This window comes from Taeniopygia guttata, chromosome 7 (assembly GCF_048771995.1).
Source record: "Taeniopygia guttata chromosome 7, bTaeGut7.mat, whole genome shotgun sequence".
Taxonomy (NCBI): Eukaryota; Metazoa; Chordata; class Aves; order Passeriformes; family Estrildidae; genus Taeniopygia; species Taeniopygia guttata.
Genome location: NC_133032.1, coordinates 32,809,905 through 32,837,358, shown reverse-complemented (window position 1 = coordinate 32,837,358; position 27,454 = coordinate 32,809,905). Strand labels below are relative to the sequence as shown.

Genomic DNA, 27,454 nt, shown 5'->3' with positions numbered 1-27,454 from the left:
ATGTTACCAAACAAGTAGCTGAGAATCTAAATCTGCAGTTCTTACATCAATCTGACTGCTGCTTACCTGGAGGAAAGGAGTCAACTCATGGAAAGGGTGTTTAGTGTGGCAAGACCATGCTAAAGGTAAAATTCCTTCATTACGTTGAAGATTAATCACCATAGAAATCTGATTGAGATTAATCTCTTATTCTATGTTGGCAACATTACAGAATTTTAGTCTTATCACTATCTGTAAGGAGTTATAACAAAGAATTGCTAACTATGAGATAGAATTAAGGCTAAATTCATGAATTTGGAGGCTGTTCTGCTGCATCTGCTAAATGCAAATGAATTAGATAGTTGGAGTTACTTTCCTTAGGAAATGATTTCTATCCTAAAATGAGGGGGAAAAGTGCTAACGTACTAATAGCAGCTTGAAAATTGAGTTTGTGGAGATGGAAGCCCCTGAATCTCAGTACTTTTCATAGCTACCTGCTTAAAAGCCATTGACTTATGCAAAGCAACAAATTTTTGATTAAGGAAAAGAGTATCACATGCTTACAGTGATTGATTTCCTTTTCTGGTTTCCTTATGAGTTTTGAGAATTTGTCATCAAAATGAGGAATTGTGTCTATTAGAACTCCACACAGGGAATATGTGATGGAAGAGGTGAGGTGGCAGCTGTGTGTGCTGTAATGCAGTTACACTCATCTGCTTCTGATAGGTGTGAAATATCCAGGGCTGCTGTAGTACAAAATGGGTATTTATAGGGCTGTATAAATATAAATGGGTTGTATGTGGGTTATAATGCTGCTTTCAAGAAAACATCTTTTGAAAATTGTCAAGATGTAGCACTCCCAGAATCGAGCTTTTGTTTTTAAGATTTATACAGGTGTCTGAATTCCACTAGGAATGATCTAGCAGGGACATAAGCTCCAAAGCTGTATAAAGTCTTTGATGGTTTTGAGAGTCTAAATGATTTCACTCTCAATGCCTGAGGCTGCAGTACAAACAATTTAACAGAGTGTTTCCTCTGTGACAAAATAATACTGAAAATTTGACAGAAATGACGAGGTAACTTCTAATACAATGAATTACACTTCATATTGTCTTCATATTGTCTTCATATTGTCTAAAATCTTCTGGATTTTCACATACAAATACTGCCTCAAAAACACATCAAGAAGTATCTTGAGTAGATCATGATCAGCTACCAACACCTACAGCAAACTAAAGAAGACTTGATGGTTTCACTGTTAAATCTGTAATATTAAATTCTTTTGTAGTTGTCATTACTCTTGCATTCCAAATGCCATTGCTTTAAGGAAAAAAAAAAACAAACAAAAAAACCTCAAAAAAACCAAACCAAAAAAAAAAAAACCCCAAAAAACCCCCAAACCCAGCTTTGAAAGTTGAGTTAAAAGTTGGCTGTTGCCTGAATATCAGATAGATGCCCTCACCTTGTTCTTTGTGAATTAGTCTTTTATTCTTCAAACTATGCAGCATTCTGAAAGATTCCAGAAAGCTTATTGTTTCTGAAAACCAAATAAAACTTTTAAACTATGTTTTTAAATGTTTTGACTCTGAATTTTCTCTCTTCCTCCTTCTTTGTAGAAGCAATATATTACATGAGATGGAGAAGATTCCAGATTCATGCATTCTTCATTAGAGCTTTTCTGCTGCCTGTCAAACCTGTAGCAATCAATTATTTTGCTTTACAGATCAATTATAACTGTAACTATTTAGTAGATACTTAGTGGGAACCTCTGACACTAACTCAGGTAGAAATGGCTGCAAAATAAGGACATGATCTTCAAGAGGTTCTGGAGATGTGATTCCAGGGTTAGGACAAAGCTATCAGGGCTGTCAGTCTACCCTCACTTCTGTATCACTCCTCTTTCACTAGTTTTTATAGGTACTTCCGAGTTGATTTAAACCTGTTTAGAAATGGCAGTTTGCTCATCTAATTAATTGAATGTTATTAATGAAATTGCATTTGCCAAGCGCCTTGGCACTAACACCCTTCGTGTGCAGTTGGAAACACTCTTTAGTTACACAGCAGTGATTGTTAGCAGATGGAAGTGATCTGGCTTGTATTAAAATTTTTGTGGTCTAGTACAGTGAAAGTAGAGCATGCTTACAATAACCAATTGCAGCTTGTTTATTATGTACTACAGTTTCTCAGATTAATTTTAGGAGGTTTGTTATTTTTTGCATTTGTAGTTGATTTTTGCATGATTTGCAGACTAGTTAGAAATTACTTCTTTCTAGCAAATGAGATTAAAAGAAGATACAGAGGAGTGTTGTGTTTTGGTGGTTTTGTAGATAAATCAATATGCTCAAGAAGGCAAAAACCATCTATTTTTTTGCTTGAAGTACTATACTCATGAATTTTGCATGGCTGTGGATTCCAAAAGCCAATATATAAAGGAGAAGCTAGGCTGGCTAAATATGGCTACTGAATACTTATTCAAACCTTAGCCTGCATTTCTTTCTGCTGTCAATACCCTTGTCACTGTTGTTATCATCTTCCTTTTCTTCTATCTACTTTAGCTATTTCTGGGTAAGTAGGTGGGTAGGAATTCTTTTGCCACAGTAAAACTGAGCTGGAGAATAAGAGAAACAGATCAAGATTGCTGAAGCTGTTGTGTATCTGCTGGAAAATTTGCAAAATATTTGCTGTTAGACTTGGGTGTTTGGCAAGTCCACAGAGATAACCCCAAACTCTCTATTTATGTGGAAACAAAATCCAGCCAGTGGTCAGGGCATTTCCCTTAGGGGATGTTTGCCTGTCTTCCCCAGAAGTGTGCAGGGAATAGAAGCTGTGCTGAGGGAAAAGGAAGATGCATTCAGCAGGCATCCCATGGTAGGTATTGCCACAAGAAGTGGGATCCATAGTGTCCAGCTCACAATTTGGGTCTGTGTTGGTTTAAACCTGTTGAGGGGGATAGAAAAGCTTTTCTTTGAGAGTGACTGTCAGATAAAATGTCAGCATATCCTTGGAGGAAGTTCATGTCTCTTATGTCAAGCAGTCACTGGCTTAGCAAGGGGCCTTAGGCAAGTCAGCCAGCTTTTGTGGACCAGTTCCCGAGTCACATCACACCTGACTGGGGAGGAAAGGGGAGGAAACAGCTGTTCCAGGTTCTGTTATGCTACTGACCACATTTACCAAATATCTCTGCTGGCTGGGTAAAGAGAATGAAGTTCCCTTCATTATTTCTAATGGGACATCCTAGCAAAACAAATGAACACAGAGAAACAGTCCTGCCCCAGAGGACTCTGTGATAAATCACCAGGAGCAGAAGTGGCAGGTCTTTCTGAAACATCAGAAAAAGGAACATCATCTGGTATGGCCTGTCTTCTCATACATAATCCAGGTTTTAAGAATGGAAGAGGAACTGGATGTTTCATTCTGTTCTTTAATTTAAGCCTCTATCTCTAGCTCCTTAAAACATTTTTTTATTATTAATATTCTCTCACCCTCTGTAACCCTGGAAGAGTTGGAGGCTTTAAATATGTTCTTAACACTTCTTTGTATTTTTCTCTTTTTCTTTTCCCCAGGGCTTGTGTTATCTTGGGTGTCATATTCCTGCTGTCATCTATATGTATTGTGATCAAAGCCATCCATGATCTTGCGAAGAGGGTGCTTCCAGAAGTGGTAAGGTGATTCCTGTAATTTAAATTTTTTTATTTTTTCCCTGCCCTGCCAATGGGACTGAGAATTGCCAGTGTCTCCTTCCAACAGCCCCACTGAACTCTGTGGAGATCTAGCAGGTGCATTTCCTGCCTGGTCTTCCAGCAGTATTTTTTATTTTTGTGATGGAGTCTAGTCTACTTCTAGAGTTTAAATATGGGTTTTTTATAGGTTTGACCCCAAATCTCTCTCAGCATAATCACTTAAAACTTCTACACAGGACTGGAGGCCTCTCTGGGCTTAATGAATGTACTAGAATTTTATGAGAAGAATGTTTCTACAGTGGCTTCAATATTTTATTTTCAGTGTGGAAAAAATATTTTTTGATTATATTTTAATGACTTCCAGCTCTTGCCACCAGCTCCAGAGCCATGTATGTGTAGCAGGGATGAAACATGTGAGGGGAGCATGCTGGGTGAAAGAGCTGGCTTTTAGACTGGCTCACCATGGAGCATCACAAAGGGCTTTTCTCCTGCTCTCTGCTTTCTTTTGGCTGTGAAAGCAGCCCTTACCTGGCCTGTAGGGCAGCTCTCCCCAGTGGCCTTTCTCTCAGCTCTGCTCTGGCCTGTCCTGCTTGCTTCCTTTTAGTACTGGCTATTAACTTCTACTCATCTTAACAAGCTGCTCACTGGGAAAACCATTCAGCAGTGGTTCCACTCCCACAAGATTCTTCCTAATGTGCCCAAATAAAATGAGGCTTCAGTTCAGTTGTTGTGTGCACAACCTGACTCAGAGCTTTGTCTTCAGCCCTTGTGAAGTTTGGTCAGGCTGTGTGCTCAGCCTTTCACATTGAGGATTCACCCTGCCAAGTGCCATTCTCAACACAGCACCACACAGAAACCAAAACTCCTTCCTTTCAACCAGGAGATGGAGGCAGAGCTGGAAAATCAAAAAGCCAAAATGGAATTCCATCTGGTACCCACTGTCAGCAGTGCAGATGACCTACTGGGTCCTGTGTTCTCATGGAAACCTGCAAGGAGCTGGGCAATTCCAGAAGCTTGTTTTCAGCAGTTTATTGAAATCTGGGTGAAGATGAGTAGCACAGCCCACGAGTGAGCACGTTACTGCTGCAGCCAGGTGCATTGTTTGACTGCAGGTGATTCATGTTCTCTTTGCATTTTGCTTGCCCTCTTTTCCAGTCCTCATAATTTACTGCCTCCTCAGCTTTGCCAGCATTACAGCACATGGGGTTCACCAGCCTGGTTCTGTCAGAATGATCTGGGTTAGCTTAAACACTTTCAGTAGTCAGTTCTTAAACCCAAAACAAAACATTTTGACAGAACTGGGTTGGGGAGTGAGCATGGGGCATGTGCCAGTGAGGCTGAAGAGGAGGCAGGTGAGGGTGAAGGGAGACCCTGCTGTGATGGTCAGCTAAGGGACAACTTCTTAACTTGTCTGTAGCCAAACTGTGCAAACTGGCTACAGTTTGACTCCTGTTTAGTGAGAAAATAAATATATAGTCCTGATTCAGTGAAGGAGAAGGGAAAAGGGAAGTTACAACCGTAATTCAAACACTCATTTTCGTGAAATTTTGGTAGTGTATATCAGGTTAACTTGGATATCTCAGTCTAATTCATTATGGGCAAATAATAATTCTCTTGTAGGAACAAAAGTTTAAAAGTCATGTCCTCTCTATTTCACTCTTTCATCATTACAAGTTCAACCTACAAGAGAGGGTTCTATTTCTGACATGGGGCTAAATATCTCATATTTTGATGGTGAACATTTTTTATTATTTGCATTTTATGATTTTCATTATTTTTACAATATAGTACTACCTCATTTTTAATGTTTTTTAAATGCGGTCACAGAAGGAAAACATATGGAATCAGACCTATAAATATAGATGGATAATCTTCTTCCTGTGACTGCTCTCACACATCTAAGCACTCAATACTACCAACAGTTTGAAGGATGTATCTGGCAAGGCACAGGCTGTGGATGACTGGTGGCAGGGTAAAAGCCACACACACAGACCTAAAGGGTTTTCATACATGGCAATTCTGCCTGCAGTGTCGGCTGGAGCATGGGATGACAAGAGATGGTACTTTTGTTCAATGTCTCCCAAATGGCATGGCAAGAATTTTAATTTCAAAGCCTTCAGTACATCTCCCTGTGGCAAACTGATTCAGCAGGGGTTGTGTGGCAGGTGAAATATCTCTGTGCAAACTCAGAATAAAGTGAAAAATGGGAAGGCTCAGAGGACAGCACCACTGCTACAAGTCATGGCCAGTGAGGTATAATGCCTAGGGGTTGCCAGCATTAAAATTAATTGGGGGAAGAGGATGTTGCCCTAGTTGCCCTAGCTGTGCCTAACTGTGACACTGATTTTCAGGTTGCTCGTTGCTCCCTTAGCTGCTCTAAGCAGAAATAGTTGTAGTTCTCAGTTGTTTGTGTCTTTGTTGATTGATTGGGCTCCCAACAAAGCTGCACCTGCCCAGGCCATATCATCAGCATCTGAGCAGGGGGGAAATCTGCTCAAATTTCATCAGTAGGAGGAAGAAGTTTCTGCCTCTGCTCATTTGTCCAGGGTGCTGTCTTCTACTTCTTGGGCCACGGATGGACTAATTGCTAATGGTACTAATTCCTGTAGAATCTTACCATGTAATTTGGTTTTAATGTATGGATATATTTCATATATATAACAGGAACAATGTCTTCTGTTAGTAGTTTTTTGCATAGCAGTGAAGTAACCAGTTCTGCATCAAAATGGTGACCTGAAGTATTTTTTGGTGGTGATACCTGTGTTACTGGGATTTGATATTAACTTGCTATTCTGAGACCAGGGAATTATCCTCATGGTGTGAGCAAGAACAGGACATTAAGACCAAGGAAAGGTAGTGTGCCTCCACTGGTGTCCCAAACTGGTATAAAACTGGTGTGAAGAGCTCAGCACTAAATTAAGAGGATCTGTGCCTCAACAGAAGTTTCACATGTGAGTCAGAGTTGTGTGATTTTTTTTTTTTTTTTTTTTTTTTTTACAGTTAAATCCTTATTGCCCTTTATTGCAGCAAAGGTCACTGAAAATGTGGGTAATTTTTAAAGCACCTTGTGAAATTTTAGCTGTGTGACTTCAATCTTAAGGGAGATAACGTGGCAAAAACCCAACTGGAAAATGATGCTCTTGATGTTCAGATGCTGAACACAAAGTTGGTACTGTCAGCCCTGAGAAGGGAGATGGTTTGGAATGCACTGCTCTACGTGGAGAATTCAAGATTAACCTAATGATAATAATAATGCAAAGCAATATGACTGACTGCATTGTTCTCAGAGCTATAAAGTATCTTTTTATGTCTTTATTTCTGGTAAAATTCAGGAGCTTCGTAATAATTTCTCTGAGTTCATTTTAAATTACAGACGTTTTGGAGAAAATACTATGATATGGACAAGTTTAATTTTAGAAATTAAACAGATTGGATACTTAAGGATCTACTTGCTAATTGTAAAGAGCTATGAATAAAATCCTAAAAGCAGAGTCAGTAACTTTTGAATTATTCTGGATCAGTTATAGGAAGTTCATTTTATTTCTTGTTGCATTTGAGATACACTGGGTATGTATCTGTCAGTTCTTAGTATGCACATAGCAAAAAAGATTTCTTGGAAAAATTTTTGAATTCTTTGATGTAGAGATTATGTTGTCCTTAAAGTGAATCTTGAAAGATTTGCCTACATGAAAATGCTAGCAATAAGAGAAAATATAAAAATCACATGATTAAGAAATTATTTGAAATATTTTCCAAACGTTTTGAACAGATATTCTTTTACTTACATGGACACTTAGAAACAGGAGTCTTCTGTATTGTTGTCATTTCATATGATGCTTTCAGGTGCAGGTCTGGCTATCCTCAGAAGGATTCAGAGAACCAGGAAGAGAATGACAGGTTTACTGCGCATTAATGGCATTTCCACCTTGACTTCCCCATTCTGTAAGGGACTTAAATGTCCACAGATTCTTGCCAGACTGCAGAGAGGTGCTCAATTCACAGGGCAGGAGCTCATGGTTAGCTCAGTCAGGCATTTTCCAGTCACCCATTTAAATTCTCTTTCCTTCCATGCTGAATGTAATTTTGTAGAAACCCTGTGGATGACAGTACTCTTGAGCTGCACTGGCACAGGAGGGAGGACAATTAGAGCTCCTGACTTTTTGTATTTCTTAATATTGCTTCTGCCTTGCTTTTCTGCTTCTTGTTTGTGTTACCTCTTGCTGTGTAAAAATCAACAGTGGGTAGTGCTCCATCACAACACAGGCTTTCAGCATAAGCAGTGATTCTGTAATTCTTTTGAATGCCTCAAAACCTTGGGAAACACAGAAATAGTGTATTTCTCCTTTTGCTTCCCTAGCTTGATATGCTAACGACTGTAGTTAACTTTGGCATAGCCTGTAAGGCAGGATATGAATCACTAGGTAGATTAATTAGTTTAAAATAACTTGGATGAGTTTAATGAGAATTGTTTGTCTGGAATTTTGACTTTGGTAGTGTGTGTATTTCCTACATGCAACAGCAACCATGGTCCTGCTGGCCCAAAAGGCCCAAATTTGGTCTTCAGTGACTTTCTTCATGCCTTTCTTTCTAATTTTATTTCCATCTTTAGATGAGGAAGCCTGGAGAGCCCATAGAATTCAAAGGATAAGGGTCACCAGGGATTTATGCAATATGTTCATTTTTGCAAATTACTGTTTAGCACTGAATTGATATTTTAGAGAACTTTAACTGTAGATTTCATTTCCTGCAGTTAGCAGCAAGTCCAGAAATTGTCATTATTAGGTAAACTTATGGTTTTCCCTTTTCACTGAACTTTATATTTATATATAATTAAAAAGAAGCCTCCCCTGAAAAATTATATTCTGTGTCAGGAGAGTTGGCCAGACAAGTAATTATACACTTACTATATAATTCTGTATTTTTATGAATTATACATCTCTTAACTGTGTGGCAAAGTTCATTTTCAAGCAACTGAGATATAACAATAATCCTCAGTGTTCAAGACACAATCCCCTATGTTTTTTGGTGTATGTGATGTAGAGCAGTGTTCTTCAATAATGATCCATAGAATGGTGTATGTCTTGAAATTATTTATGTAAAGAAGTAATGAATTTCAGGGCTGATGATAAGGTAGATGTAGGAGAATAATTGTAACTGAAGGGATCTGTTTGTCCAAGAGGGCTGTAAAATGAATGTGTGCAGTGAGAAGTGGAATGGATCTTTCTCTCTCCCATAGTTTTGAAGATTTTTACATTACCTTTTGTGAGCATTAAAAAACATGTGATGGGTCTCTGATTCTTGGAGAGAGGAGTAAATGAGGAGAGTGGAGTTTTCATGTCACTTCCAGAGGGGATTTGTCTCCCATGTCTCTTGGATGTCAAACCTCACCTTGGATTTGTAGAGATGCTTCATTTTCCTTTGGAGGCAAATTTGGGTGTAGGAGTGGAAACAATTTCTGCTAACACGGACATGCCAGTCACTTTGTTCAGCTGCGACCTCCATTCTCACTTGCCTGAAAATATATTTAATTAAAGCTTCCTCATTTTAAGAATTTAGAGCTGTGATGACATGTTCCACTTGCCTTGGAGCACGTTTGCAAGGAAATCTTGCTGTTTCTCTCCTACTCTTATATACTCTTGTTTTTGGGTAAGATTCCTGTACTGTTTTGAGCCCACACCCTGCCCCCAGCCTTGCCCAGGATCTTTCAGTGCCACTATCAAACCCCCAAAAATAGGGAAAGATTACAAAACCCAAAGAGACCAACTTTTATACAGGAGAGAGAGATGTGCCATTGATGTGTGGGAACATTACAGCTGCAAATTCCAGTTCTTTCTGTGTTCTTGTCCTATTTTTTATGTAGCTGGAAATTTTTTATTTAGCTGGGAATATTTATTCTGTATGGGCCTGCTTCATCATGACATGCTGCAGTTATTTCAGTTTTATATCATTGATCCCCAAGGAAATATTTTTCACCAGCCAGATCTTTGACTTTTTTCCCCCCTCCCGCTTTTTCTTTTTTTCCTTTGTTCCAACACTTGCTGAAAGTGTTAGATGAAGTAGGCCAGCTGCTCTTCTTTCTGGAGTGTTTGGAATTAAAATTTCTGATAATTTTAGCTCTTGTTCAATACACCTGAATTAAAAAGCTAATCGGTAATTGACATTTGGAAGAGAAAGTCTTCATTTTTGTTTATCCTTCAGGTTAATTTTAAATGAATATTTCTCAGATAATGTAATTTAAGATGGGTTCTTTTCCTACAATGATGAGTGTTGAACCTAAAATAGAATAATTTCTTGTTGGCTCAGAAATAATTTACTGAGGCTCCCTTTCCCCTAGCTATGAGATTCAGAATATTTCCCTTATTGTTACTTTCAGCATTTGTTCTGCAACCTGTGTTAGCCATAATAAGATAATTCCCAATAGGGGAAGGAATTACCATTCCTTTATTGATGTTTCAGAGAGCAATATCCACAGCCAGTGCTGTCCCTGAGGATTTGATACACACACATTTCACTACAAATAAGAAGGAATAGTGATTTTGCATACTGTTGATGACATGCTTGGATTTCTGTGTAAATTTTAGTGATTTTTGACATTTTATTAATATATGAGAAAGGAATCTGAAAATCCTTGAGTGTGGGTTTTGAGCATCGCTTTGTGTTTGCATTTGCTGCTGTTAGTGCTTGCCAGCTTTGTGATAAAAAACCCTTCATCATTTGCCCCTTTACCTTTATCCTGTCAAGTACTAGATATTCTTGGGTAGTACAAATATAATTTAGATGTGAATTATGTGCTTTATTTTGACCATTGTCACAAAGAATTTGCAGACTTTTTCTTGTTTCTTGAAGAAGGCTCAAAAAGCCCAACCCAACCTCACTGAGAAAGACTGTTTTAATTTCACCTGGGGTTGTAAATCAATATCCATTTACTATTCAGTTACTGCTTGCATTTCCCTGGGTAATAGTATAACACATGTAATGTCAATGCAGTTTGGCATTTGTCCTCATTAGTATGGCAAAGGACACTTTTTTGCAAGAGTAAGCAAGCATCATGCAATATTTGTGACATTTCCTGCAGAACAAAGGAAAGATGTAATCAGTTTGGGTATGAAGGACATGCACCCATCTCGTGTGGTGCCTCCAATGCTTTTATAAATGAAATCTCTTGAAAAATTAGGCCATATGTTATTGTATTGTATGTTATTGATTACAGCTGAAAAAGGAAGGTAGGGGTGGCACAGTGTAGCTTTGTGAGCTCTAATTGATTTATTAGTTTAATAGTTTAAAATAAACACATCATAAACACGTATTCAACAATATCAGCAGTTGAATTATAGGCCAGGAGCAACATAACAAATAACACTTAGGATTGCATACACATATGTCCTTATACAGGTTTCCCTATACATTTATAAACCTCATACATAATTTATTGCTTGCCATTTCAAATCAGAGTATCATATACATTAATTATACATTAGAATCTTGCTTTATAATTGTTATTTCTATGTATGGCTTGGAGTTTGGCCTAAAATACATGTGCTTCTTGCAGGTTGTTGAGAATGTTGTGGATACTTGAATTGAAGAGTAAGCCAGGGTTAGGGCAAATGAACAGCTACACATTATTCTTTGCTTAGGTGAAAAGCCTCGTTTCCAGATTTTACCAGAAAGAGATTTTTCCAGATTTTATAAGAAAGAAAAGCTGGTATCTGCTGCCCACTTGGTGGGTGATGTGGAATGCATTGCTGGTCTCGGCTCCCTGCTCATTGGAAAAATCAGTCTCGCTCCTCTGAGGGTGGACAAATATAATTTTAATTTATGTTTCATAACTTTGGTGTTTAAACAGTGTGGATGAATTCTGGGAGAACGGGAAGCATGACTGAACTAATAGTTAAGCAGATCCTTTGCAGGAGTCCTAAGGTCACCTAAGAGAGTTTTCTGCAGCTCCCAGTCCCTCAGCTCCTGTCCCCCCCGTGCCATGCCATGTCATCCAGCACACCCTGTCTTTGTTATCTGTTTCTTGAAAAAGCATTCTGTGCTGTGGGATTGCTTTGTCACACCAAAGACAAGTTTAAACATTCATAAGATTTTTTTTTTTTTTTGCACTAATAATAGATCTTTGTATCTCCATGTGAAGAGACTGTCTCCTGCCTGAGTCAAGACTGGGCTGTTGGTTTGTTTTCTAACAGTGAAGTGCAATTAAAACTCATCCCTTTTGAAGCTTGCTAGTGAGAGAGACCCTCTGGCTTCCCAGGAGCTGCCTTTAGACTGATTATATAAACTATTTATTAAGAGAAAATGTGAGAGATTTGGACTTTTTTTTTTTTCCTCTTTTTAAGTGTTTGTATTAGAAACATCTCTGTTGTTGCTCTCTATATAGTAACATAATCCTTCAGGGGAAGAAGAGGGAGTCCTTTTTGACTGAGTAACTGCTCTGCTGAGGGGCTTTTGGTGATCCCAGTGTGCCCAGATGATTTAGCAGCTGCTGGGGGAGCTGGAGGAGCGGAAGGCTGTGGGAAGTGTGAGTGTAGGGATGGGGAGCAGGGTGGGAGCAGAGCCTGGCAGGTGCTGGGGAGGATGGTCACCAAGCACCTGGACTGAAGAAGGGTCATTGCTGGGCTCCAGGAGACAGATGGTGAGTTGCAGAGATGGGCAAAATTAATATTTAACAAAACAAACTCAGCTCAGTTTGGGCCAGCCATGACTTTGCTCCTGCCAACACCATCTGTAGCATTCCAGAAACACATCCCTACCTCCTCAGCCAAGAGGAGCCAGGCTCAGCAGAGGAGAGGCAAAACACTGTGAGACACCAGCTTCTCTGGAAAGGGAAAAAATGGCATGAAAAAGGCAGTATCAGTAATTCCCAGCTCCTGCAGGAGTGTGGAGGAACTTTTGGCTGGTTCAGGGAGAGCAGAGGAGTGGAAGAAGGTCTACAGCTGTTGGGGTGGGAGAAGCAGCTTGTTCTGGGATTTTGCAGTAGGATGAGTGACCAGGAAAATATGGAGCTTCCAGTGAATATCTTTTAACTCCACGCTGTACAGTGCAAGTGAAATGAGAACATTTTTATATCTCAGAAGTGGAAGGACTTTAACTAAAGGAAAGTGGGGAGAGAGGAGCTGGTAGAAATAATACATGAAATGAGGGCAAAGTTTTAGGATCAGAATTAGAAATATGCATTCTAGGGAAAGATTAGGAACACAAATTATCTGCAATTTCATTACTAAGCTAGGAATTGGGTTAACATATTTCTACCTAATAAGCCAAGCACTGAAAAATCCATTGGAGTTTTTTTATTTTTTTACATTCTACAATAGATTCAGGAAGAGATCCAAGCTGCAACATAGAAACCAACAAACTTTCTTAAGCCATAAGAGTACTGCTGCTTTTGGTGAAATCCTTGAAAGCAGGGACAGAACTGTTGTGACAATTTTGCAACCCACTCTTCTCAACTGCACAGCTGGGGACAATGCATTTGGATAAAGTGGAGGAAAGCTGCCTGCTGACTTCTATTATTCCTTTCTTAGGAATGGTAAAAGAGGAAAAGATTTTATTCCTAGGAAAGCTTTCTTCTGGGAAAGAAAACATAAAACCACAGTATAAAACCTAGCATAAAATAAATCTTAAGTAGGGACAGTGTAGCTATTAAAGTGCTGTGTAATGAGAAGGAAACCCAGGACGGGCACCTTGCTTTATGTACAGTGCTGGTCTATATATGAAGCCATCTAATCAGATATAGGTGTCCTTTAATTGAGGTCTCATGTGCAGCGTAGTAGCAGTGAGGGAATATGATGAAAAGAAATGGAAAAGGAAGGCGCTTTATTTACCACACCGGGAAGCCTTCATCGTATGGAAACGATCAGAATTTAAATTTTTATCATCTGTCACAATTTGCTGCTGCTTTAATTAAAATAACACCAAGGACACGTGGGGTGAGCCTGGCTGGATGTGCTCCGTGCTCCTAATGACTGTCAGATGGGAAGGCAAGGGGTACCGAGAGGGCAGGGCTGCGGGAGGATCCGGAGGGAGATGGTGCCAGATGGCTCGGCTTATTTTATTAATTTAGATCTCCGTTACGGCTTTTCTTCCCTTCATCTCTCCGAAGGATGAGTTCGTTTGATGGGAATCATTTCACAGCCGCGGGGTGACGCGTTTAACTCTCTGGTGCCCGCAGCGCTGCAGCGCAGCGCGTTTGTCACTCGTTTGTCACAGAGGTGTCCCACACCTCTGCTCCAGCCCACAGCAGCCTTCCCTCGGCTAATTCATTGAATCCTGCTGTCCCAAACCACTTCCAGCTGCTTGGCAGCAAAACAGTGCCAAGGCAACGTCGTGAGCTGCTTCTCTTCTCTTTCACCCTCACCTGGCTGAGCATCCCCGCTTTGGGCTGCTCTGGTGCACCCGCAAAACCTTCTTGGCAGCAGCAAATAACCTCACTCTTCTTCTTCCAGCTCCGGGGCGGCTGCACAGCCAGAAAGAGCAGAGAAGTACTGAAAAAAGAGAGTTTGAAAGGCTTTTTTCCTCTTGGGTTTGGTGCTCGCAGCCGCGCTCGGTTCGTGCGGGATCTGCCGCCTCCCGGTGGCTCCTGCGAGGAGCTGCTGCTTCAGTGGCGTTTGGAGATTTGGGGTGATCTTTAGGGATTTTGGGTGATGTTTAGGGATTTTGGGTGATGTTTAGGGATTTTGGATGTTCTTTAGAGTTTTTGGGTGTTCTTTACGGATTTTGGGAATTGTTCAGGAGTAAAACTGGGAATATCGCCTCCCAAAAAGATGTTTGGCACAGCCGAAAGTGTCTGCATTTGGAGCAGGGTTTTTTAATTTCTTCCCTTTCTTGCATCCACAGTGATTACAAAGGAGCTTCGATTTGTTTGGTCTTTTGCTTTATCAGTGGTTATTGGGTTAGTATCGAGAACAAAATGAGTCTTGTTGTGACACTATAGTCTTATGTGATTCAGTGGGGAGAAAAAAAAAAGTCAAACTTAAAAACAATTTCTAGATCCTGAATATGTATCCTCTATAAAAAAGCCTGTTCAGCAACTGGAGCCTTACATTTACGCTGTATATTAAATATTAGGTAAAATATTAGATGAGATTAGATTAACACATTAGAACTTGTTAAACTATCAAAATGAGGTCTTTGGGCACTGAAAATACACATTTTTGAGAAAGATGCATCAAAATTAGAGGCATAGTTTTGACAAGGATCTCAAATTTTGAGTGCTTTTTGCAAAGCTTGTCCAGAGTTTTGAAGCTTTGTTGGCATTTCAGACCTTCTGAGAACTCTCAAATTTCCTTGTTAGATTGACAGCAACCAAATATTGCCACTATTTCCTTAGTCCTTCCCTAGCACTCGGAAATTGCCTGGATATTTTTCAGCTGTTCTGTTAAAATAACTTTATGAATGCTTTTTATCCTACCTTTACCCAGTACTTGACTTCTGTGTTCTCTTTGCTTCTTTTTTTACTCTTTTTCCCTCAGTACATTTTGTCTTAATATTGTTAATATTGTACCAGGTCTAGAGAGAATGAGCTCATGATGTGAGTGAAGTAGAATTTCAAAATCATATGACATACAAAAATTGTATAAAAAAAATTGAATGATTTATTTAGGGATATGAGTACATTATACCAGTAATCTAATTCCCAGTATCTTCCTAAGCAGCTTTCAAACCCATTTTTTGATTTCTTTGGGTTTCAAATTGCTGCTGAAATAATGAAAATGGATGGAGCTGCTGATGAATCATCATGACAACGTTTGGTACCAACGGGGACTTTCACCAGAGTGTTTTCATCAGGAACAGGGTCCCAGTGGCACTGGCCCACTTAGACCTGTAGATACAAATTTAAAAAGAATTCTTGCTATTTCCTTTACTTGCAATGGTGTTGCAACAGCTTGAATTAAAGCTTCTATCAAGAGTAATAAATGAATCTAACTCAAAGCTCTGTGGGTAGGTGGCAGGCAGGCTGAGAGCTGCGGGTTTTTCTGCAGCCCATGGGCTGAGGTACCTCAGGGGGAAGAAGGCACAGGGACCCCCTTTAGGCACCTTATTGCAGCATGTCAGCACCCAGCAGTGTCCTCCCAGCCCAACCAAGCACAAACCTGTCAGCAGGAAGGGCTGGGGGCCTCCTGATGGCCTCTAGAGAATGGTGTTAAACACTAATAACTAACTCTTTGCCCTGCACTGACACACAGCTCTCTCCTGAGGGAGCCTGGGGAACCCATGTTACACGTGCAAATTAAGCAATGGGAATGCTTCTGTGAAATGGAAGTCCAATGAAAAATTTGTTTTCTATGAAAGAGCTAAACTTTACTTTGCACATCAGCATCAGAAGTTTTATGGATGTAGCTTGAACCAGACCTTTGAAAAAGGAAATGAAACAAAATCAAAGCAAGCCCAGAATCAGAAACAACATTAAATGGTTATTTCTTACACCAAGAATCAATATTGGTCTGGTAAGTGGGATTCTATTTTCAAGCCTTCCTCCTGCCTGTGGGGACTTCATTACTGCTGGCATTAGGCACAGGATGACCTGGCAGTCTGCACTCAGCCCAACAGGTAAATATAATCTCCTAACCCTGAGGAGGCTGGGTCGATTCACAATTTGTTGATTGGAGGTGTCAGTAATTATGGCTGCAAAAAGCAATTGCAGGTGACAATACAAGCAAAATAAGCACCAGCTGTTGAGGCAGTCATAAGGTAGGAAATCTTGATCTCAGGTTGTGTTTCTCAGTAGCACAAATAATTGCACAGTAATTAGTACTATTTTCATTTATTAGGTACGACATGACCAGAAGACATACTAATGTCTGACATCTCTTTTTTTTTTTCCCCCAGGATGATTTTCTGTATAGTGTCTCTGTTCTAAGTGGGATCCTTTGCACAGTCTTGGCAGTAATCAAATTTATGCTGGGAAAGGTCCTTACAAGCAGAGCACTGATAACCGATGGTGAGTGTGACAGTGTGACATTGATCCTGCTGCTTTTAGAGACTCTTCCAGGGACACCTTCATGATGACAGCTGTGAGACAGCATTGAAGTAAGGCAGCCACTGGGAGATGGGAGAAAACCCAAACCCTGGAACAGGCTGTGGTACCACTGGTCTCTAGCACAGAAAGCTCAGCTGAAATGGAATGCCTGGTGGAAGCCAAACAGTGAATGTGTGGATAGTAAGCAATAACAGAGTTGGAGGTAGAGCAGATAATGGATTAGAGGTGTATTAGTCAGAGGTTAGGCTGCAGCAGGGGGATATGACACCAGTTTATTAGAGAGCTTTGGTTAAGTCACCTCCATCCTCCCTGCCTGTGCCTGGAAAGCTCAAATGAAGCAGAGTCTGCTGCAGAAAACTGCCTGCCTTGGGCAGGGATCACCACCAGCACCCACAGTGCTGGCAGGCGTCCCTTTGGTGTCATTTGTCAGCACAGGGAGCAGAGCTGCTGGGGCAGAGACAGAGCCCTGCCCTGCCCTGCCCTGGCCCTGCTGGGGCTTGGCACAGGCTGGATCTCCACAGCATCCTTGGAGCCCCTCACTGCCACCACTGCATCAGCCCAGCACCTGACTGCTTCTGGTTATAAGGGAGCTCCAAAACCATACTTTAAAAGTAGGTCCAGATATTCCTCTTACTGACAGGGCTCAAGCTCCCGAATCCTCAAAAATCCCAAGGATCTGCCCTTCAAATGGGTGAGGCCACAGTGATTGCAGAAGTTTCACAGCTCCCTGCAGATCTCTCCCAGTTTCATCTGCCAGGGCAGTTGGAAATACTCAGTAAACAGACACTGTAGGGGTTCATGATTCATGGGTTGTGCTGCCTAAATTATTTTACTCTTTGCTACAGATTTCACTTTAAGGAAATTCAATTTTCAGTTTACTCTAGAGATACATAAATTTTGCTTTATTTTAAGCAAATTAAACATAATTTTTTTCTGGATGATGTGTGATAGCATGTACTATGAGTATCTCTATCATCCCACTTATATAAATTCTTCATGAGTATTTATATTTTAAATCTGAAGGAAGCAAAAAAGGCATCAGAATAGCAGTGAGGGGGTTACAACTAAGCTATTGCCTCCCTGCATTTGGGATTATCTCCCAACAGACTTCCAGCTCAGAGATCTTACTCTTTCCAATGGGCTCCGCCACTCTAGACATTTTAAAACAAAAATATCTCCAACCTGCAAAAAGGATTCTGGAAAGGATGCTGGGAACTGCAGCCCAGTGAGTCTGACTTCCTTCACTGCCAGGGTGGAAGTGGGACACGTTGGCCATTTCAGAGCTGTGCCTAGGCAGGCAAATGAGGAACCCTCCCTTTAAAAAAATGTAGCTTACTTTTGAAAAAAAGCAGTTTATTCAGCCAAAATATTAACTGAAAATAACTCCACCTCTGAATTGTTCTCCTGTATGACAGAGAAATCTCTTTTCCCATAATTACATCCTCATGCTAATGATACTGCTTCTGAGCTGCTCATTCTTTGATTAAAAAAATTAGGGAAAAAAGTATACAATTACCTCAACCTGGTTTTTATCTCTCTTCTTCCCTTTAAAACTACTTTAGAAAATGTAGGAGGCTGATCTTAACATGTGTGGTTAAATATCTGCTTTCACAGGGTATATTTACATATGTACTTGATTTATTAACGATCAGGAAGAGACAATGTGATTCAGCAGCTGAGACAGATTTAGCAGTCCCTTGCATATCTTTTTTTAGTGTTTTCTGTTTCCTGCTAATTTACCTCCTGTGATCCCTGGCTCCAGATCAACAAACTGTTTTGAATAAAAGGAGCATGAATTTTTCTTCCTAAAAAATAGGCTTATTTTCAGAACAGCAAATTCTCTTTTATGTATGTCAAACTCTCTTAATTTTTTTGGAATGATTTTGTTTTAGAGTAGGGCTTAACAGCAATATCTGTTTAAATCCTAGATGTACGAATCCTAATGAGGCAAAATGTCATTTGTACTGTTTGTTTACAGCAAAAGCTCTTGGCCTTTTGGGTAATAAAAATAGCCATTTCCTGCCTTGAATTTTGTGACATCCCAGAGGACAATTCTGTGACAGTCAGTGATGTCAGCCAACTTTCCTGTAGGTTTAGTTACCTGTTTCCTATCCAGATTTAGCCACCTGTTTTTTCCTCTGCTGGCCTTACACTCAGAACAGTGTCTGGATTAATACCTGCAGCCATTACATGATTTCCTGCCACATCAGCTAAGAAAGGTTTGCTTGAATGAGAGTCAGGAAGGGAAAACAATTTCCTTTGCAAGTAGCTTTTAAATTATTTGGAACCATCAGCCAAAAATGGCATAAAAATGTTTTATTATTTTGTGTGAATCCATTGTGCTGATGGATTCTGAATTAAGCTGGAGCAGGGGAAGTAACACTGGTTAAAAAATTCTAATTATTAATTTATATTTTATATTTGTTATATCTATAGACACAATATACACCATTTCAGCATGTGTAAGCAGTATAAATGAGTAAATAGACAAAGACTGGATGTGAGAGGGGTGGATCAAAGGACAGGCTCAGGAAAAGTGTCAGGTGTATCATTGTTGGCAGTCATGGGGAATTGCAAAAACCTGGCTAACTCCTGTAAACAGCAGCTGGCTAGAGCTGACTCACCAAGCAATAAAGAATATTTCAAGTCTAATATTTCATTTGTTATCTAGGTTAAATAGTGTATGGATCTACCAAATTAATGCATTCTCAGACTTTTTTTGTGTGTGTAGAACAACAGGGGTAACTTTTGGGTTATTGTGGAAAAAAAATCAGAAAAAGGGAATGTGGAGTTGAAAAACAGAACACAAGGAATGACTTATAAAACCCCAAATTAATAACCAATCAAACGGGAGTTGAATGGAAAAGGGCATTAACTTTTCTATTGGAGAAAAAAAGAACAAGTTAAAAAAAAAAAAAAGAATCTAAAAGGATGTACATTAGAATTGTAAATAGTAGATAAGAAGCTACTGTGGTCTATCTAAAGCATAAATAGAAAATATTACTAGGATTATCCTGTATGTCATCAGCAATGTCTATAGCTCTAAGCAATGGTGCCAAGTATGTAAATAAATATATGGAATGGGATAAAAGCTCCAAGAGAGGGCCTTTGACAGGTCACTGTGTAAAACCATTTTCCTTTCCATGAGCTCCCGGTGTTCATCCTTTAATTATTTCTTTTCCCCCTTCTAGGTTTCAACTCTCTTGTGGGTGGAATAATGGGATTTTCCATCCTTCTTAGTGCAGAAGTATTTAAACACAATTCTTCTGTCTGGTACCTGGATGGCAGTATAGGAGTGTTAATTGGACTTACAATATCTGCCTATGGAATCAAGTGAGTATCTCCTGGGAGCAGGCAGGGCCCTGTGTCCAGCAGATGGGCTGGCCCTGAGACATAGGAGGTCACACCTGTAATGGTTTAGGTAATTCCAGTGAAATCAGTCCCTGGAATTTATTAGACAATGCTGGAGCAGAGTGTGTGGAAAGGGTTATAAAGGCCTGTGTCCTCCACATCAGCTGGAAAGCAACCAGGACTTAAAAAGAAATTGGAATAATTTTAGATTCTTGTATACTTGAAATAAAATATCTCCAAAATAACCACAAATGATGGATAAAATCAGTCTTCCTTGCATTTATGGCGCATTTCTGAGCTCTGCTTTGCCTTTGGATTAAAGGAAAGGTGCCCAGGTTTCAAAGAGGGATCTTGCTATTGATTTCCATCCCAGCCCCACCTTTGGCAACTTCTGCAGGTTCCTGCTCATGTTTCAGATGCTGTTTCTCTTGAATTTTAAGATGCTTTCTTGATTCACACCAGAAACAGAATAAAAAACAAAACAGAGCTCTGCCATTCACTTCTGCCACACAAATTTTGGACTTTATCCCTTATGGCTTATATGCCACAAGAGAAGGTGGAAGATGGAGCATCTTAGTTGGAATTATGCCAGTAGAGAAGCAGCCCTTGGCCAGGCTGCAGTCAGCGCTCAGCTGGAAGCTGTGTGGGTTTGGTTTTTTTTTTTTTCAACTTGGAAAATTCAATTAACATTTTAATGGGAAATACCGCTCTTAAATAGGTTGGTATAATCACAATTTCCACTGTAAAACTAACAGTTCTGGAAAACTCTAAAGGCTGTTACGCCACCTGAGCTCCTTTTTATTCATAAATATTTAAATATTCCGTTCTGGGGCTGTCCTGTGCATGATCCTTTGTGCTCTCCTTGCAGGCTGCTCATTGATATGGTGCCCAGGGTGAGGCAAACACGCCACTACGAGATGTTCGAGTGAGGCTGCTGCCCTCTCCCTGCAAGGACTGTAAAACCACAGCATCCTACGTCTTGGCAAGTGGTGCCACTGGTATTTTCCTGAACATGCAGTTTGTTTCCCCGTGGTCTGTTTCTGTTGAAGTTTGTTTGAATGGGAAATCTCTCTGTAAATTTGGCATATTGTGCACACTGCTTGCGATTCAGCCAAACAGCAGCCTTTTGGTTTTTTCTTTTCTTATTTATTTCCAGTATGCTATTGATTCCTGTGACAATAGAAAACATGCAGTTTGCAGCTTGAACCAGCTGCCATGTTGTATATTCCAGAGTGAAAGTGTTCTCAATGGTGTGGTAAGCCTGTGGGTAAAGAAGTGCCAGTTTCAGATTTGAGTTTTGGATTTTTTTTCTCCCTGACCTGTATTTTCCCAAACACATGCTGTAACAGGAGTACAATCCTTGCTAACCTCTTCGACTAAGAGTATCTTACAAAGAGTCTGGACACCAAGAGCTGTGTTGCTTAAAACACTTGAGTAGCTACTTCCACCCTCTTGTTGAAGTAGACACCCTGAAAGAGCAGGTACTGCCCTTTCTGTGATCAGAGAGATACTGCATTTTAACCCCAAATTAACTGAAACGATACCTCTTCAATTTAAATTCTATTTTTCCTAATGAGACACTGTTCATAGCTTTGCATGGACCAAACAAGCACACACAGTATTACTGTACAGACCAAAACCAAAATAGTCATGCAGGGAAGAGGAGCTGCTCAAGGAATGGGATTTTCATCTCCTATTTTACCATGTGCAGCTGTAGCAGTGTGTGTGACGTTGTGGTTGCTCTGTAGTCTGACAACGGCACAGCAGTGGCTCAATCTCGTGGTGAGATACAGATCTATTTATTAGATTTAGATTGTCCTGTAAAGTGTTGCTCACTTTCCACCACACATCTTATATATTACTTAATAGCAGGTTAAATGATCGAAGAATCTTGATGTATAATCAATAAAACTGGTATCTATTTTATACAGTATCTGTAAGTAACATTTGAAAACTATTTCCAGAATGTATGATAGAACAAAGTCTTCCTGTATAGCGGCCTATTAAACTGGATTCTCTGGCTATAACCATTTTCTCTTTATTTGATGTATTCCAGGTCCGTTTTCACAACAGAGAATCAGTATTACTGCTTCTATTTATCACAGGTGAATAAAAAATAGGACAGACCACTATAGAGTTTGAAATAAGGCCATGGTAAGTAGGTGAGCAGCTAGAAATGCCCATTTCTAGTACATAACAAGAGACTGGACGAGAGTGGATGTACAATTATACTGACCAGTGAGGGATGTACAGTGGAGACACTATTTTTTTCCCAGGTGTGATGTTAAAACTGCATTTCCCATCATCTGGGACTTGACCAGGTATATAGAAAAAGCCCACTCCCACTGATAGGTGTTGGAAGAGACCCCCCAGTGGTTTCCCTGACCTGGCAGTACCCATATGAGAGTGACAGTGTTGGAAAGAGAACATGCCTTGATACAGGATTCCTTATGGCAAAATGAAATTGCCCTGCTGCTATAGTTTGTTTCATGTACTTTGGATCAATTAAGTTTGTATAAGTATTTGTATGCTAAGTGGCTCTATCAGTGCTGATGCTGCTTGTGCCTTGCTGTCACAGGATGGTGTCACTCAGCTCTAAGGTGACAAAGGAGCTACTTCAGAGGAGCAGTCAGCAAGGACTCCAGAAGGACTGGAAAGAGTAGGATTGCTCACTGTACTCAGCACAGGTGGATTTTTAAATATCAAATGCCACCCCAAGACCCTGTCTTCCTGCACAAGACCTTAATGTGTTCTTATACTTTTGTTTTTCCCGTTGTGTTTCTTCTCTCAACACCAGTTCCATGAAGGGAGCTGTGAACTGGTATTTCCTCACTGATTTACAGTGTTAGGCATTTTCAGCCTCAGAATCACAGAGCCAGGATGTAAACCTAGCAGTATTAGACATTTCATGGGTTTGTTAGTTTTCTTGATACTGTTTACCCTTTTTTCACCTCCCTGAGGGCTTTATTCCCACTCAGTCCCATTGCTAATTTTGAGAATGACACTTGAGAACTGCAGAAGTACTGCTCCCCAGGGCCATGCAGTCCAGCAGCCTGTTTGTAGCCCACTCCTGCAGAAAACTGAGAAGGGACATGCTGGTGGCTGAACTCCTGATATAACCTTTGCCACACCAAAGTCCTAAACCACTGGAAGCATGCAGGACACTCAAACCAGCACCCAGCTGAAACATTAAATAGTTCTGTTAGAATGCTGAGTGTAAACAGGAGCAGAGATGTGCTGCTCTTGCACACAGGAAGGTTAAACATTCAGTTAATGAAGTTTCACACTTCTGGAACTCTGGAATGCTCTGAGGATGTTTTTAAGTACAGACACATGAAAAGGGAAAGTGGTTAAACAAGTTAATCATACTCTTATCAGATTAATTTAAACCAGTTGCAGAGAGTTTTCAGTTACCACAGGTGCTTCAAAGCATTGCCGGTATTAGCAGGTAAATGCAAGAAAATAACAGAAATACTTGTGATACTTGATAAAGTCCAGGAAAGTATGAATCTCAGAAATGGTGATAAAGCCAGCTGGCATCAAGGATACTCTGTGTGGTATGTGACAATAACAGAGAAAATAACTGCTCATCCATCTCCTGTGACACTGCTCGAGCCAGCCACCCTCAGAGGGAACAGTTTCTATATGAGGTTTTTTTATTAAATGTCAGTGCCAGTTGATTTTTTCCAACTATGAGATGGCAAGTGTGCTTCCAGCTAGGCTAAGGGAAGGTGGACGTTTCAAAAGCTTCAACAGCTCAAAAGCACTCGGACTAATCACCTGAACCTTGGCACTGGCCAGCATAATAACCTGCCTGATGATCACAGCAGCCCTCAGCACTGCCAAGGGCTCTTTGTTGTGCACAGGGAAGGAGCCTCAGTGCTCACACAAGGAACAGCACTGGTCAGAATGAGGCTGTAAGCTGACACTTGTTAAAGTCTGGCCAAGCTCAGAATTGCAAATTAATCCCTGAAAGTGACTGTGACACTGAGCAGATGCTTTGAATCTGGCCATATTGTTCAGCAGAGAAGGGAGCTCAAAACCTCTGTCAGGATTACACCAGCTGCAATCTTGAATCCCCAGCCATGATGCACAGACACCAGGTAGGCATAGGAAATTACAATGTTCACTTATAGCTAAAAGCCAGATTTTTTTTTGAATCTTGATTGTCATTTAAAAAATCACCACACTAACATCTGCTGCTGATTTATTCCATTTTACTTCTTGCTATAATAGGCAGACCATAAATAAGCATCATCTAACCGTGGTGGAAAATGAGCCTCAAAAGAAGCTCCCTGATGATGTTCCAGGAATGTACCTAAAGCAGAGATCCCAGACAAGAAGCTCCTCTGATGTGGGCAAATTCAGCTGTAGGTATGCCTGCAGCTGGGAATGTACCATGAAGGTGCTCACCACTGCTAATGCCACGTGCATTTCTGCAATCCCAGCTGCCTGGGAAAAAGTGAAGGCATTTCTGGCATTCTTTTTTGTGGGCCAGCTCATGGAGATGCTAGGCCACGGGACAAGGATTAATGGAATAGTTTGGGGTGGAAGGGATCTTTAAATGTCATCCAGCCCAAGGTCATCCAGTCCATCTATTAAGCCTTAATAGCATGCAGACCAGGAATGTTTGTTCCCAACCTGACAAGACATTTTTCCTTGGCAGTCAGATAAAGAGCTAAGGAAGCTCCTTGAACAGAGTTTATCCCTGGAATTCACAGACTTGTGTAGATGCTTCACACAGGGGTTGCACACAGTTGTGCTGTGCTGGCAGTGATTTCTCACCTCTCTGCCTGTGTTGGGTGTGCTGCCACCGAGAGGAGCTGTGACAGAGCCATCCCTGTGCCTCTGGCTGTGTTTATCCGGGACCAGGAGCTGCACAGGAGTAGCACACAAAAACACATTCCTGTGGCCTGGCATGTGGGGCCAGGTTATGCAATGTGAGAGCATAATTAATGCAAGCAGCAGACCAGCCAGGGATGTTTCCCTCTCCTGTTCCCCTGAAGACTGGGAGCTGCTGTTTTCCTTTCAGCCAGGGGATTGGTATTGGAGGTAGCACTGAACAGTTCCTGCTTTTTCCCTGTTCAGTGAGATCAGCTGCCCCATAGTGGGCACAGCTGCCCCCAAGCCTCCAGCCCACTCACCAGGAGCTGCAGGAGAAGGGGAGCTGAGTTCAGGTCCTGCAGGGGCTGACACCAGCACCACACTCAGCTGCAGGCAGACCCAAAGTTCGTTTTCTCCCAAGTTATTTTGGCAAGTAACTGGGAAATGTCCCATTGTGTCAGCTCCTACTGCTGGCACCAATCCCAGCACCCTTCTGAACTCATCTCATGCAGACACAGGCTGTAGGATTATTGTCACCTCTCACCTCACCACAGAGCAAGGAGTGGAGGCTCCTCTCAAACAGGCCAAGTGACAACACCAAACTCCTCTTACTGGGCAGATCTATGGGGCAGAACCCAAGCAGAGCTCAGGCTGATCACACCAGCTCCACCCTCCTATGGTGGTGAGGAGGAAATTAAAGCCAGGGAGGGTCTCTAGGGATTTGGCAGCTTCCCTTCCACCATCCCCTGTACTTTCAAAGGAAGCACCAGCTCTTACCTGCTGAGCCATCAAAGGCTCTCACCTCGGAACATTTTCTTTGAAATTGTTATTCTTTCAGCATTTTTGTGCAGCACTGGTTTGTTTTGACGTGTCTCTCCTCACAAAGGTGCAGGAAGCAGATGTCTTCAGCCAGGCAGTGCTTCCCTGTCCTGCAGGAGCGAGGACCCCTGAGCCAAGGCTCCCAGCAAAGCAGGACACACGGTGAGACTGAACAGCTGGAGTCTGTTCTCTGCAAACTGTCCCCAGGTTTTTTTGCTACAAAGATTTACTACCTAAATTTAGCTAAATGCAATCTCCACTACCAATAAAATAAAATAACAAGTCCTGACAAGCATGAACACAAATACAGAGGAGTGTGAGGCAGCAAAGTGGGTGCTCCAGCTCTTGCACGCTGAGGGGAAGTGTTTTGAGAGAAGCACAAAGTCCCAGCAAAACGTTTCCATCTGTGGACTCTCTACCAGCTGGAGTTTGACTAAACCCAGTCTAAGCATGTGAGAGTTGAAGTATCCAGTATTTAAGCTCCCCCAAAGGAGCTTTCCAATACAGCTGCATGGTGTATTTTTTATTCCAAGTTCCAATTTTCAGAGATATTTTTTTCCATTATGTGACTGCAACACAGCCCACATCTAACTCTAGCTGCTCACCATTTCACAGATGTCTCTTCAGCTTTTTAGATATCAAAGCTGAACAACAATTAAGAGAATGAAACAGGAAAGAAAACATTTCCAAAAATAACCAGAACAAGAGCTTGAATGAACAGTGTCCTCCACTAATTCATTTTGATGGTAGGAAACATTTGGAAATTGTTGTATGTTGAATAGCAACACAGAACCAACAACATTTTCACCCAATTTAGTTCAAGGGGAAGTATGCCAAGGACCATAAAAAGGGGCAAGTGGTGAAGGATTTTCACATGCTTTTCCTCACTGAAACAGCCAAACAGCCATAAAAGGCTCTTGCAGCAGCACTGCACGGTGGAAAAACCACCCTCTGCAGCCACAATGCACAGAACTCCCCAGTGAAGAGACTGGCCAAGTGGATATCCAAACCCACCTCACAAACCTCTGCCAGCCTGCAGGAATCTGTCTGGCATCTTCATTTATACTCTTAGCAGGGTGTGTGTCATTAACTGGGAGAGGGGCAATACAAGGCATCTCAAGCTGATAGTTACTGACTCCTGTACTCTTCTGATTCTACAGTACTCAGTTATGTGTGGCCACATTAAAAACAAAAACCAAAATCTCAACAAACTTAGAAGACGGTGATGCTGGAAAAAAACCCCAAAAAAACGAGTTGTTGTTTTTCTCCAGTGTAGTTTGTGTTTTTTTTTTTTTTTTTAAATACATAGCAACTGTGTTACAAATGGACATTTTTTTAACAGATAAAGAGCTGTCTTTTTTTAATTTTACTATTATTTTTTCCACTGCATCCTGCTCCTGCATTAATTGCTCTATTACTCTTGGATGCCTCCACCAAAACCTCCTCATATTCCCCGTGGCTGACAAGAGAGAGCCCTTCCCTCACTCTTGGCTGGGCTAACAAAACCCGAGGTGGGCAGAAAAGGCCTGTCAGCAGGATGGGTGCCACTGAAATACCCTGACAGCTCCCCTGGAGAAGTTTCACTCTAGACATTTGTATTGTTCAGAGCTGCCAAGGTGATTTCATGTGGCAGCTCTCGAGTTCACTGACTGCACACCCCAATCCCACGTGGGCCCTTGTTCCTCATGCAAATGTTTCATCAGCTCCCCAGGGCTTTGCATGTTAAATTGGATCCTGCAGGAGAACACTCTCTAAAGCTGCTGTTTTACCACAGTGTAGCTCCATCTTTCAACTCCACAGTGCATTGTGCCAGTAGGTCTTGCAG

General features: G+C 41.0%; 1 protein-coding gene across 2 annotated transcripts in view; it reads left to right on the top strand.

Annotated features, from left to right (window-relative positions):
• Positions 1-22,013, top strand: part of TMEM163 (transmembrane protein 163) — an 85,048-nt gene extending 63,035 nt beyond the window's left edge. For both annotated transcript variants that reach the window (XM_030278076.4, XM_030278075.4), the window contains 4 exons: positions 3,543-3,639; positions 16,485-16,596; positions 19,827-19,968; positions 20,855-22,013. In XM_030278076.4, the coding sequence (XP_030133936.1) occupies positions 3,543-3,639; positions 16,485-16,596; positions 19,827-19,968; positions 20,855-20,915 (412 nt within the window). In that variant the 3' untranslated portion in view covers positions 20,916-22,013. The remainder of the gene's footprint in view (positions 1-3,542; positions 3,640-16,484; positions 16,597-19,826; positions 19,969-20,854) is intronic.
• The last annotated feature ends 5,441 nt before the right edge of the window (positions 22,014-27,454 follow it).